The 15,155-nt window shown below is 41.9% G+C and overlaps 1 protein-coding gene across 1 annotated transcript in view; it reads left to right on the plus strand.

The window, feature by feature from the left end:
- Window positions 1-2,354: 2,354 nt before the first annotated feature.
- LOC124762622 (facilitated trehalose transporter Tret1-like) overlaps window positions 2,355-15,155 on the plus strand; it is a 109,073-nt gene continuing 96,272 nt past the window's right edge. The window contains exon 1 of the mRNA XM_047249121.1: window positions 2,355-2,481. Within this exon, the coding sequence (XP_047105077.1) occupies window positions 2,355-2,481 (127 nt within the window). The remainder of the gene's footprint in view (window positions 2,482-15,155) is intronic.

Raw genomic sequence — 15,155 nt, forward strand, 5'->3', positions numbered from 1 at the left:
GTGATTCCAAGGCCACCGAAGTAGGCATAGGTCTCACCACAGTTGCCCCAACGCCACTACGAGCCGACGCCTGCGCCTCGAGCTCGATGAGCCTAACAGACAAAGCCTCCACCTGCCCCCGAAGAGTGGCCAATTCTCCTTGCGTCCGCTCACAACAACCACAATCCCTACACATGACTATGTTTACCCTACTCTATACGGTGACAAATTCCCAAGATAATCTTCTGATGAGCTACTCTGATAATCAAGAAACACTCACTGAAATACGAGACGCGAAAACTACGCTAGGTTTTCCCAGAAAAACTATTTAAAAGCTAAGCGCAACAAATAAGTACAAAAACGCTTTATACAAACAGTACTCGCTGCTGCTGGTGCTCTCGCTCTGGCTGTCACAAGACAACTGCTGATTCAAGTGACTAGTGGCTAACGGCCGCGAAACAAACAAAAGGCGGTTTTAGGGCGCTTTCTGTTCTAAACGATCAAGAAAACACTAAGAAATCTAACACGAAAACTACGTAAAGTTTTATCAAGAACTGTTAGTTACTATGCAGAGCAGATAAACACAAATAGAATCCCTTCCTTAGTGGAAGGTCGTAAACAAAATGCAAAATAAACGCTTTATACAAACAGTACTCGCTGCTGCTGGTGCTCTCGCTCTGGCTGTCACAAGACAATACCTTTCTCAACATAGACTTTCCTAGTGGATCATTGCTCTCGTTTCGAATATCGTGAGACGTCCACTTATACCTCGAACACCCTAACCAATCTTTAAACTCAGATATGTCATTCTTTCGGAGATCCAGTTGAGTCAAGGCCTTGCCCTAATGGATATAGTGTAGCATCTCCAGCAGCACCAGATCTTGTTCTGAGTGATGCCAGATAAGATGAGCATCCAAGGAGAGCTCAGCAATGGCTTTCTCTGTCTCCATGTGGAAGCATACTTCAGGGTCTGCATCGAAATCTTGGACCTGATCTAGCGCCAGATGTGACAACAAGTAAGTACATTGTGGACCTGTACTTGATATCGTAAGCATAGCGGGAAAGGAACAACGCCCAGCATTAGAGGCGACATGCCATATCGGTGGAGACAGGGGTGGAGAACTTGAACGCTGGCAGAAGAGGCTTGTGGTCTGTTAGGAATGTGAAAATCCTGCCAAATACAAAGTTTTCGAATTTCTTGATGGCAAAGGTAATGGCAAGTCTTGCTTTTCCGTTTGGCTGTAGTTTCTTTGAGTCACGTTCAGAGTCTATAATACAAAGTCAATTGGATGTCGTACACTGTCAACTACGTGAGACAATACTGTCTCCAACGCATAGTATGACACATCAGCACCTGGATGAGAGGCTTCATGGGATCATAGGCAGTCTAAGATGAGAGCCACAAGAGCATCTGCTGTAAGTCCCTGTAGGCTTTGTCACAGCCTGGTGACCACTTGTGTGGGATGTTTTTGTGAAGTAGTTAATGTCATGGTTCAAACGAAACTGCGTCATGTGGTATGCAACGATGATAGTACTGCGTTTCTTAAGGGTGGATTTCATCTGAGATCTATATTTAGGTACCAGCAGTTTCTGAGCGGCCACAGCATACTAAGAAGTGGGTTGAATCCCAAAGGCACTAAAATGTGTCCAAGGTATTCGGCTTGATGCACAAATAATTCACATTTATCCTTATTGCATTTAAAGGTCTCATGACCAAAGATGGTGCACAGTGCATCCATGTTTTTGGTGAAACCCACAGTCTTTTTGCTGGGCACCAGATTGTTGAAAAGGTAGTTGTCCATTTCAGGAACACCCTAATGAAATGTTCACTTTACTGCTGGAAGATGGCAGGTGCATTTGCTATTCCAAACAGAAGTCTGTCGTAGCTATAAAGTCCAGAGGGAGTTGAAGATAGGCGTTGCGAAGGTCATTTTTCGCAAAAACTTTATCCCAGAAAATTTCACCATAATGTCCTCGACTTTGGGAATACAGTAAGTGTTCATCACTGATTGAGAATTAACCGTTGCTTTGAAATCGCCAAAAATTCTGAGTGCGCCAATAGATTTTTCGACATCTACGATGGACACTATCCATTGGCTGTAAGAGACGCGTGTCAAGATTCCTTTGCTTTGGAAATGCTTAATATCGAGACGTAACTTAACATAAAAAGCAAACGGCTCATTCCATGCTTTACAAAATTTGGGAACAGCTGTGGGCAACCGTGTGACATGCTTCGGATTCGGTGACCCCTGCGGAATGCTGACAAATACTGATGGAAACTTGGGAAACTGTTTGTGGAGGTATGAGAGCTGTGGCCTAACGCATTGATAGCAGCTTCAATATCGTGAATTTCCAACCCCAAGGCGTTAAAAAGCATGAGGCCGAAAAAATCTGAAGCTATGTGGGCAGCCACTACAAGGATCCTGGCAGTGAGAACTGTTGACCCTTACTGGGTGAAGAAGCCCATGATCACTATGAAATCATTGCTGAAGCTGCGGAGGGGTATGTCAAGTGGTTGTAGCGGAGGCATTCCCATGTTCTGATAGGTAGGTCAACCAGTAATACTGGCTGAAGAGCCGATATCAATCTGTAATTCAACAGGGACCCTGTCAAGCACTACTGTTATGAACACCAACTTCTTGAAACGCAGAAGCACGGACTATATAAACAACACATCTGGAGGGTCTGATTCCTCGATTGCAAGAGAGTTCTGAAGTCCATATAAGTCCAATCGACGGCCTTGGCTAAAGAATAACGACAAACCTCTGTTTTGTGGTTGGTTCAAATGGCTCTGAGCACTATGGGACTTAACTTCTGAGGTCATCAGTCCCCTAGAACTTAGAACTACTGAAAGCTAACTAACCTAAGGACATCACACACAACCATTCCCGAGGCAGGATTCGAACCTGCGACCGTAGCGGTCGCTCTGTTTTGTGGCGAGATATCACAAACACTGGACATTTTGCTCGTAAATGCCTAAATTGTTGACTGTTGACTTTGATGCACTGGCCACAGGATGGAAGTTTCGAAAGCATTAGGGACCCACAGGATTGTTGTCTGGCTTCCGGACTTGTTTGAATGAGGAAGGGCCACCGTGGGAAGGACGTGAGGCAAAGACAACCACTGCATCTCGCACAGCGTCGCCAGGGAATGTACTGACTGTTCAACAGCACAGATTATAGGGAGGCACGCCTCCAAGGACGTGTCCTTGAGCTCAAGCAAATTGTGGCATAAAGCCTTGTCTCGGAAGTAGACCAACACTGCGTCTCGGACGAGGGAAGATGTATGTCACTGATTACAGTGGTCTTGGTTTAACGGAAGCAACGCTCCCAAGATAAACCCTGAGTCGTGCAATGCATTCCTCATAGGAATAGAAAGACAGTTTGTGACAACCGAAAAACTTATGTCTGGCTGCTGCCACATGAAACTGCGAATCAATATAGTCTGAAAATTTGCTTTCAACATGAAGTAAGAGAGGGCATGGAGCCCAGCTTCTGGGTATAATTGCTAGATCGTCTGGTAAACCAATGTTCCATCATGTCCAGCAGAAAAGACCATTGCTGTGTATCACCTGAAATATCGTAGACGAAGAAGTGTCGCTCCATACTGTAGATGAAACAGGTTCAAGTTTCCACCTTGCTGTCGAACTGCTGGAAGGGTGGTGGCACAGACCGGATATTGCGCATGGATGAGCTGATCTGTGCAAGATGCCCAGCGGACTTCGAAGCTGGCTGCGTATAGCAGCCTGCCAGTCGACAAGAAGTTCATTGGTGTGTTTCAATTCTCAAGCAAAATGATCACTGGATGGGCTCAGTCCACTTGAATCAGTCATTTCGAAAAGGCCATATATCCACCAAAGTAAAATTTTCAAGTGAAAGAAAAATGTTTGGATTACGAAACCGAAGTGTAAAATGTCTTCGTTTATATTTAAAATATAGTGTAGTATATTTAACATAATCTGACCATAAAATTGTGACCGAAGTGTGAAATGTCTTCGTTTATGTTTAGACTGTAGTGTAGGATATTTAACATAATTTGACCATAAAATCGTGTGCCAAAACAAAACACGACCTTTGTTATGGTCTAGCAACTGATGTGGAGACATGGCCTTTACGAGCGGAATTATTTTTATGAAAAATTACATTCTACGAATCATAGATACCTTGCAGATGTGTCAAGTAAATAAGCGATAAAATATGCGAGTAATAAAGACTTCAGTGTGCGGTATGTGCTGGTATGTTTTTATTACACAGTCTTTTAAGTTTAGAACAGTACAAAACAGAAAAGCTGTTAATTATCAAAAAAGTCTTCTCCTTGCTCATTCAGGGTGTTTGCAGGCCACTCAAAAACATCATTGCAGAAGTCTAATTTATCGCTCAGTACAAACTGAATCAATTTCCTAATGTTTGCAGGTTTTTTTCACATTGATTGGAAGTTGTCCTTTGTATGCAGACTATAATACTATTTTTAGGCCACTACTTGGTGTAAGGCACAACCAAGCTTCAGATTAAATACTTCCATATTTAAGTTTTTCTATGATGCTATGTCTAAAACACGTAAAGGTTGTTGGTATTTAAGTCTTATGTTTCGTTATTGATGGTTTGGTTCACTTTCGTAAGCACTAGTTTATGGGACCGGGGGGGGGGGGGGGGGGGGGAAGAAAAAAATGTATCAGGTTCTATACTAGAAAAATATAATCGATGTTATTAACAGGATACAACCAATTTTTATTTGCATTTGAACTAGACCTACTTGAGGTTATGTACTAAGCAAATTTTTGAGGTATGCTACAGTTTTTCTGACCGGTGCTGTGATCACAAGACTCTCTAAAACGCTATTTTTGTTGAAAACTGGCATTTTGGGACCATAGATGTGTACAAAATACAGATTGGTTATTGTATGTAAGACAACAGCAACCAACCATTGATGATAATGCTATTTATTTACACAAATACCGCCATTGCCTGTTTGAAAGCGACAAGTTATCCTCAGACGCCTATTCACGTTTATATATACAGTTTTTTTACGTTTACTTAAGTTTTCGTCACTTTGTTCCCCATATGGTGAAGACTCTTGTGGTAGTGGTGCTGTCGAAAATCCTGTGTCATTTTATTGTAATGTTTTTTCCTCGTGTTCAGGAAATACTGTAGACTATATCAAGCCCTTACTTTATTTATGTATGATCACGTAGCGCAGAACACCACACACACACATTAGAATGTTTTCCCACTTGATAAATGTATACAAATATGGCGATATAACATACTTTTGATATGTAACACTAAAATGCTCCTTGTGCTGCTTCATGTAGAGGTTTCCCGGCGGGGTCAGGGATTTTCACCTGCCTCGAGATGACTGGGTGTTTGTGTTGTCATCATCATTTCATCATCATTCATGAAAGTGGCGAGACTGGACCGAGCAAAGAGTGGGAATTTGTTCGGGCGCTGATAACCACGCACCAAACATCACCATCACCATCATCGTCATCGTGTAGAAGTACTGTATTAGAGCTCTCATTGCCCTTAAGTTCATATGTACTGAAATTCAATTTTCTAATCATGTCCCTAAAAGTTTCTGTGGACTCCCCTTTTCTCTGTGATACGGTATTTAGACGTTTATTTAACTGTGTATCTAGAAGCTTTTTCCCCAGATAGCGCTCCAATAATCCCCCCCCATAAATCCTGGAAGGAAAGAGCATCCCAGAAAATTTCCACCTAACGTAATTTACTCCCTTGGATGCCTCATTAACGTCAGTCGAGCCATATGCAACAACTACTCATCGTTCCATCCTTATAACTTTTTGGCCTTATGTAGGCAGGTTGTACACGAACACGACATCTTCCTCTGACTTACCTTAAAAAGGATTAACACATTTGACGGCGCAAGAATCTCGGATAAGTAAGGAAACACTAGGACAAAAATGTTCATTTCTCTTCCTGCAACCTTTATAACTCCTATTGAAGCTCAGTATTATCGGCTCCCATTTCGGCAACTGATAAAGTAACCCCTGAGTCGTCTCTTGGGTAGTCACCTTCTCGAGCCATCTTTCTTTCAATCTTCTAATACCAGAAGAGAAAATAAAAATAAGAAGAGTCACACGATACAACGTGGAGAAATGGCTCTACAAGCCCGCACAACATTCCCAGCCAGCCCTTGCTTGCTGCCTCCTGATGAATCCTGCGGTTGAACTACCGTTGCTGCAACTGGCGTGGCTGTTCAGTGTCGTTGGCGTCGGACAGTACCCCCACGCATACATGTGGCGATATCTTTGAGTACGACCACTACGGGAGAGTTGTGGAAACGTTGTTCTGCTGTCAGCACGGCTTGGCGTCGCTGAAATTTTGAAGTTATGGATGATACAGTACAGAAAGCGTAAGGTTGTCTATAACTTTCACGGAAACTGGACTGCTGGTATAATAGGCGAAGGACATGAAAGGAAGGCAGTAACAGAGAAAGGAGAAAAGAAATTTGTAGCGCATCCCCACACTTACCTACGAAAGGCAAAGGTCCCGAGTTCAAGTCTCGGTCCGGCACACAGTTTTAATCTGTCAGGAAGTTTTGAAACTTTATTGTCTGCAGTGATAATGGAGTACTGTTAGAGACAGCATGTGGGCTTAGAAGATTAGTTGCATGGAATGGATAATCTCTTGAAAAATATTGTAAGATGCACATCAACAAAAGTAAAATGAAGGTAATGATTTGTAATGAATTAAATAAGGTAATGCTGAGGGAATTATATTAGAAATGATACACGAAAGTAGCCGCCACGTTTTGCTATTTCGCAGCAAAAAAGTGATCATGGTAGAAGTAAAGAGCATACGAAATACAGAACAGCAGTGATAACCTTCTTCTGAAAATGAAAAATGTGTTAACATGCGTATTTATAGATTAGGAAATCTTTTCTAAAATTATTTGTCTGGAGCGTAGCCTTATTTAGGAGTTAAAAGATGAAAGTAAACAGCACTGAAAAGAACAGAGAACAGGAGTTATCGAAGTGTGGTGTTACAGAAGAACCCTGAGAATTAGTTCCGTTGAATGAATAATTAATGCAGAGTTACGTAATGTAGAGGCTGACTGTGTGGAAGTACATAATGAAATAGGAGAGAAACGAGCAGCGTGGCACAACTTGACATAAAAAAGATAGCAGAACACATCCTGAGGCATCAAGACATAGTTAACTTGGGAATGGGGTGAAGAATGGCAACGGTGATGGGAATCACAGGGGAATACCGAAGCGCGAATAAAGCAAGCAGGTTCAAATGGGTGTCGGTTGTGACAGTTATGAAGAGGCGACGAGACCTGCACATGGGAGGTCAGTGTGGAGAGGTCGATCAAATCAGTGTTTGGACAAAGCACTACAGCAATACTGACACATCAACAGATGTAAGAGGTATACGTGTTGGACAATCCTGAATCAAGAAACACGTTTATAAATCATAGTAACCAGAAACTGTTTCTTTATTACAGGTTTTGTCATTGATTGTTGGCGTTCTTACCTCATTCATGTCGACTTGCTACATGGCAGACTACTAAGAGTAACTCCATTGAGTAAAACCCTCGGCTGTTGTCTTTATGTTACAGTTGCATAGCTGTGATGAATTAAAAAACAAACTACGGTTTGTCACACAGCAAATGCTGACGAAATGATTGATTGTACGGCCACGTACCACGTATTATAGAATTGACAGTCACTATCTGTCAACTGTTAAGTAACGCAATTCTACTGAAGATCAAAAGACAATATAAAGACCATTTTGCATCGATAACTCCACGTAAAATTAATCACTCATTCTCATCTCGTAAGTAAGGAGAGATTACTGAAAGTAGTCTGCAGGTAACTCGTGTGAACCTGTTCTGAGGTTAAACGTCCCAGAAACGACGCTAGAAGTCATATTTTATAAGCAGCAATTGCGAGCATTCCAGCTAGTAACAACATCACTTCTTTTCAAGTTGCACCACTGCTAAGGGCCCCAACAAATATAACATGAAAGAGCTGGCTCATCAAACGACTAATTACACTTAGGTCGCAAAAGTCGCTGCACCCTTTCGGACCTTCCTTTGCACTTCGTACTGCAGCAGCTCTACAGGCATGGACTCAAAAAAATCGTTGAAAGTACCCTGCAGAAATATTGAGCCACGCTGTCGGTATAGCCGTCCATAATTGCGAAAGTACTGCCGGTGCAGATTTTGTGCATGAACTGATCTCTCGACTATGTCTCATAAATGTTCGATGCGTTTCATGTCGAGCCATCTTTGTGGCCAGACCATTCGCTCGCATTGTCCAGAGTGTTCTTCAAAACAGCCGCAAACAACTGTGACCCGCTGACATGGCGTATTGTCATCCATAGAAACTGCATCGTTGTTTAGGTACATGAAGTTCATGAATGGCTGCAAATGGTCTCCAAGTAGCCGAACATAGCCATTTCCAGTCAATGATCGTTTCAGTTGGACCAGAGGACCAGTCCATTTCATGTAAACACTGCCCACACCATTATGGAGCCACAACCAACTTGCACAGTGCCCTATTAGAACTTGGTTCCATGGCTTTGTGGGGTCTGCACAACATTATAAGCCTACCATCAGATCTTGCCAACTGAAATCAGAGATCACCCGACCAGATCACGGTTTTCCAGTCGTCTAGGGTTCCACCGATATTGTCACGAGCCCAACTGAGGAGCTGGAGGCGACGTCGTACTGATAGAAAAGGCACTTGCATCGGTCGTCTGCTACCATTGGCTATTAACGCTAAATTTCTCCTCATTGTCCTAACGGATAAGTTCGTCGTACGTTCCACATTGATTTCTATGGTTATTTCATGCAGTGTTATTTGTCTCTTAGCACTGACAACTCAAGGAAAACTCCGCTGCTCTCGGTCTTTAAGTGAAGAGCGTTGTCTGTGGTGAGAGGTTATGCCTGAAATTTAGTATTCTCTGCACACACTTGACGCTGTGGATCGCGGAATATTGAACTCCCTAACGATCCAGTGCGTCTAGCTCCAACTATTATTCTGCATTCAGAGTCTGTTAGTTCCTGTAGTACAGCCACAATCACATCGGAATCCTTCCCACATGAGTGCAAATGACAGCTCCCCAACGCACTGCTCTTTTATACTTTGTGTACACGATACTGTCACCATCTGTATAAGTGCATATCGGTATCCCTTGCTGATTTTTGTCACCTTAGTATATTCGATCTGGATTTCGAATTCGAGAGAAGTTGTAGAGCCACAGAGCAATGTAGACTCAGCAGGATATTTGGAAGGAGAGGCAGGATTCATTCATCCGAGAATGATGTGGCACTCAGGAATGCTTTCAGTGTGTTCCCTGTAAATGTTCCGGGTCTTTTCTTGTTTCTCTTCATAGAGTTATTTCGCTATCACTGCGTGTAAGACTTAATCATGGCTTGCTCTATGAACGGGAACACCCTTGTCTTCCTGATGGCTAGAAATAAAATAAGAAGTAACACTGGCGTCCCAACAGGATAAGCAATGAATGACAATCCCTACGTAACAGTGTACCTAGATCAACTTGGCTGACTGTTCCTGAAAGGTGGTTGCAGAGCACTCAGGCTGCTGAGGTGGCAAGAGTACGCTCACTTGAGGATACAAAACGTATTTAAAACTTTATTTTTAAAATCACAGCACTCAACATATGCACTGGAGACAACATGTATAAAACTCATTAGAATAAATTTATTATAACCAACACTTACTCAAGGACTGTGTCGTCAAAAAATTTAACATTCAGATAAATACACCGAAAATTCACAACATGTTGGATAGATGGTTCACTCAAACTGGTAGTAAGCTGCTGCACCAATCATAGACTTAAATTAACTACAGCAAGTTAGTCAATAAGCAAATCTTTGATTTAATTATAAGCGCCAGGCAGAAGGACCACCAGTCACCAATAGGCTTAAAATGTATTAGTAAATGAGACAAATTTATCACAAGAATTTAGATCAGTTTAATAACTCACCAGGTTTAATTTGTCACAGAGAACACTTTCTTTGGCCGGCCGAAGTGGCCGAGCGGTTCTAGGCGCTACAGTCTGGAGTCGCGCGACCGCTACGGTCGCAGGTTCGAATGCTGCCTCGGGCATGGATGTGTGTGATGTCCTTAGGTTAGTTAGGTTTAAGTAGTTCTAAGTTCTAGGGGACTGATGACCTGAGATGTTAAGTCCCATAGTGCTCAGAGCCATTTGAACACTTTCTTTAGAATTTTATCTGTTGGACCCAGTTCAGCCTGAAGGGCCAGAAAAAAGACGTTTAATAATTTCTAAGAGAAGCCAACATATTATCTTTACAATTACTAAATATATGAATAAAATAACATTAAGAAAACACTAAACATTTTTTGGCGGTACACGCCTTATAGCGCGCCTTCCAATAGCACGGAGGTCCCACGACCATTTTGGCGGCCAGGACACCTGGCACAGTATCATACACGTAGACGAAATTAGATACCCTATAACATAAAGAAAAGATATTAATTATAAGACGAAAAAGGTGACACTGTAAAGCCGTTCCGTTACAGTTAACAAAGGAAAGGAAATAATGTTACGCTCGGCTATCTAGGCGGAATGCAATTTTAGCACTTTAAGAGTGACTGCTTAAGTGACAGCATGACCACACAAGCGAGGTTACTTTGAACCTCCGAGCTAGTAAATACTCGTGATATTAGAAAAGGATAACTGACTTCATGGATGAAAACCAGTATTTTTCAAATCTAAATACGTAAATGCATCTGTCAACAACTTAGTGCAACGCAGAAAAGGCTGTGCAATATTAGGATTCGTAATCTGATATTAAGAACGTTAAGTTTTATCAGCAGTAACATTTGATATGGAGCAGTGAAGTTATTGATAAAGTTTCTTGAAATATATTCAAAATATAAGTGCCTCTTTCTCGGGTAACAGAATTACACACCCACACTCACGGATAGAGAATAGTATGAGGGTTCACGTTTGAGCACACTTGAGCCAAATGACGTACGGCTTGCAAATACAAACACTGTGAGTAAGCAGTCTTAAGAGTTGCACTACGAGCTAGAGATGCTCACCGTTTGAATAATCCCAACGGTCAGAACTGCTACGAAGGCGTCAGACAAGGTGTACGGTTGCAGGTGACGCATCGGCGTGTACCAGCACCGACGGTCCATCAATAGCACTGATCTCACCGCGGCTATCGCCAAATCAAGTTCCGCAATAACAAGCAGGCCCCTTACGTCCGCCGTCCAAACAGCTGATGTCCTGACTACATCGCGGCGAGTGCGTCGCAACTGCCTGCTTCACTTAGCAGCGCTACTCGTCAGCGACTTCCTAACCCGACCGCAGCGACACAGCCCTCTCGCAGATAGCAACGGCACACTCTCCGCTACGCGACTCTACCCGAAAGACCACTCCCCGTAAACGGTAACTTCCTCCTTAAACGGCAAGTGTCCGTTAATCGCGAGCCGTCAACAATGGCTTAGCTGGAAAGAGCGGTCACACAGCCACCGCCAACGGTGTTCTACAGTGCCATCGCTCAGTTTCGCCAAGCGATGGCTTTACAGGGGTACGTATCACGTCCTATCAACGACTTACCTCAAAAAATGGTTCAAATGGCTCTGAGCACTATGAGACTTAACTTCTGAGGTCATCAGTCCCCTAGAACTTATAACTACTTAAACCTAGCTAACCTAAGGCCATCACACACATTCATGCCCGGGGCAGGATCCGAACCTGCAACCGTAGCGGTCGCGCGGTTCCAGACTGTAGCGCCTAGAACCGCTCGGCCACTTAGGCCGGAGATACGACTTACCTGCACCTCAGCAGTGTAGTCAGCCTCCGCACTTCCTCGACCTGTAACCTACTCTAGCTTACTTGTAATGCAGACACTCATACGTTGTTCGCCACCCTATGGATCACTATCTCCGTCAAATCATTAGGCTACCATGAGGAAATGCACTTTTGCCACTACTAAAGGAAGTAATAAAATTCTGGTAAAAGTTATGTGCATTCTTCAGGTACGTTGGCCTTTATAAAACCTCCTTAACAAACGTTTACAAACATCATACGTACTGTGCGACTCAGAATGCACTATGATAACCACCATGCAGCTATGCCTCTGAGCGTGGAACTTATGTCACTGGTGCAACCTTCCGTCCGGTTCAGAATTGTAATGTATCTTGTCGCAATAAGGCTACTTGCAATTGCGCTCTCACGAGTATAATGCTCTTTTTGCCACGCGAATTTACCCTACATATTGGCAGGATCTCTTCCAAAGGAACTATGCCATCCTGTCCCACTAACGTCCCACAATTAAATTTAATAACGTCCGTAACAAACATGAAATCATCGAACGTTGGTTGACCACAAAGGAGACGCATAGCAACAAGAGCAAGAGCAGCAGCTGACTTACTATGTCCGGCGGCATCCATGCAGTGGCGGATTTGCACATAGGCCCACTAGGCACGGGCCTAGGGGCGGCACCTTAAGGGGGACGGCATTTTTTGCTCTGTACTCATTTTAACCTTTTACATTTTAAAATAACTGCGCTTACAAACGACAAAAATTGTTAATATTGCTAAACAACTTGCTAGTTTAAATAAGCCTTAAGAACGAAATTCGACAGTACAATCTTGGAAATATACATAGTTTACTTGGTGACTGAATGGAAATTTAACATTGGGTGTCTGTCTAGTATCATCTTCATGATTGTTCAAAATAGGCTGAAGTAAGCTGTCAGGACAGTAATCTACATTACAATGTTTCAAACGTTATTATTCCGAGAATGTTGTCGGCTTCTGCTTACCCCTAACATATTTTCCCCGTGAAATACCGGGTCCCCTGAAAAGCTGTGATAAACTAAACAGCAGTTTCTTAAATACAGTAACATGTGTGGGCCTCAGTATGTAAAACCCGACTCTACTTAAATGTCTTGAAGAAATTACGGGGAAGTATCAAGTCAACGCTCCGTTACTGTAATTAATGTCAAAGCTCTGTGGTCTTCAACAGCTGAGCTTTGATTTAATGACACCCGTTTAGCAAAACATGTTGATACTGGGAATGTTTTACATTTTTAAACACATGTTTATACGAACAGAACATAAGAAGAATATATAGTAATGTGTGAAATACACTTCACAACAGTTTAAAAATTTTATTTATTTATTTACCTAGTTACTTTTTTGGCGAAAAAAGAAGAAGAAACCAACTTTCGTTTGTCTAATGTATTGTGCTGCAGCCTGCACGATATCAAACTTCCCACTCTCTGCAATCGAATAGTAGGTGGCATTGCAAATTTTATCTTAAACTTCTTAACTAAGCTTTTTTTTCGAAGATAGGTTATTTCTATTTTATGTTGAAAAAAAAAGGAGCATCTGCGTGTAGACATAACGGCAGTGCTCACACAAATGACAACACACCACATCAACTGCCAACAAGACTACTCAGACTTTCAAGTCTGTCTTCCCTGCCCACAGGAACCGCTATAATGTTTTAAGAATAAGTGGACAAGAAGTCCTGCACACCTCACTGCAAGAAATTGCAAAAATCATTTCCTTTTTAAATTAGAAAGACAGTGTCAAGAATATTCAGAACAAATTTGCGATCCAGCTAAAATTCCGGCGACGCGGGAAACCGAAGCCAAAAAAGGGACTGTCCCGTTTCCTTTACGAGACGAATTCCAGCCAGCAAGTGTGCTCCTACTGTTCACTGACACCAGAGAAACAGGCGACAATGAAATTAAATTATTCCGCATTTTCGTTTTTTCATAGCATAGTTACGTCGAGTAATCCAAGTTGGTCAGTTCATCGCTCCGTGTTTAAAGGAAAAATCTTTGTGCTCGAGGTGCGAGTGTAAAGTAAAAAGCTTTGTACTCATGTGCAGTGTAGTACAACTGGAACTGGATACAGTCTTTTTTTCTTTCCTTTTACAACTTTTTTTCTTTTGTTTGGACTGTTGGTTGACAATTTTGCAAGTACGCTAACATGAATAACAATGAAAAAAGCAAACGTGCAAAATAAAGTGGGGCTGCATTTCGGAAATTATCGAAGGAAAGGCGAGAACGAGAAGTCAATGTTCTAAAAACGCTTGGCGGAATAGATAAATTTTTCGCAAAAAATGTTTTGCTGGTTCGACTTTGAGTTCAGGTAATACGAATGACATTTCTGACACTGCAGCTGTTGTAAAAGAAGTAAATACAGACGAAATAAAAGTTAAAAATGATCTGACATTACAAAAAGTAACAACATAGTTAGTGATAATCCTGGAGAATGGTGTGTCAATGAATCAACAATCGACATTTTCTTACAACGTAGCATTAACCAGATTTGTACGGTGATCTTTCTAATTCAAGAAGATCAATAGGCGATAAAACCAGATATTTAAACAAAAATGTATTTTACCGTAAACTTTTAAATGGTGAATGAACTTTTCGTGTCTTTCTAGTATACTCCTGTAGCACCGATGCTGTTTCTTGTGTATCATGTAAATTGTTCGGAGGTAAGGCCCGTAAGGCCGCGATTGCTACTCATGGTGTTGCAGATTGGAATAATGTATCTAATATTCCATCTCATCATGAGAATTCACTTGAAGTCGAAAATTCTGAGTTATCACTCTTAACAAGGAAAAAGTCACTGGGAACGATAAATAACCATTTCGAATCGTATGTCTGAGACAGAAAAAATGTACTGGCGCAATGTGTTGAAAAGGGTATTTGCAGTAGTGAAGAAGCTAACAAGTCGTGGACTTCCCCTACGTGGACATGTTGAAAGATTCCATTCATTACATATTGGTCAATTTATGATGTCTCTTCAACTTATAGTCGAATTTGATCCTGTTCTCGCAGAGCACATTGAACGACATGGAAATCCAGGGCAGGGACATACAAGTTATCTTTCTCCAACAGTCTGCGATGAAATAATAGAGCTTCTTTCTGAACGAATAAAAAACATTATCATAATTGAAATAAAACAGGCCAAAAATTTCTCTATAATAGTGTATTCTACTGTGGACATTTCACATACTGAACAATTATCTTTCATATTAAGGTATGTGAACGAGAATGGTGAACCTGCTGAACCCTTCCTTCTGTTTCTAGAAAACACGGGACACAAGTCCGAAAACTTAGCTGAGGCCGTACTAAAGGTCATGTCTACAAATTCCATTGATATTACTGACTATAGAGGCCAGTCA

This window comes from Schistocerca piceifrons, chromosome 1, assembly GCF_021461385.2.
Source record: "Schistocerca piceifrons isolate TAMUIC-IGC-003096 chromosome 1, iqSchPice1.1, whole genome shotgun sequence".
NCBI lineage: Eukaryota > Metazoa > Arthropoda > Insecta > Orthoptera > Acrididae > Schistocerca > Schistocerca piceifrons.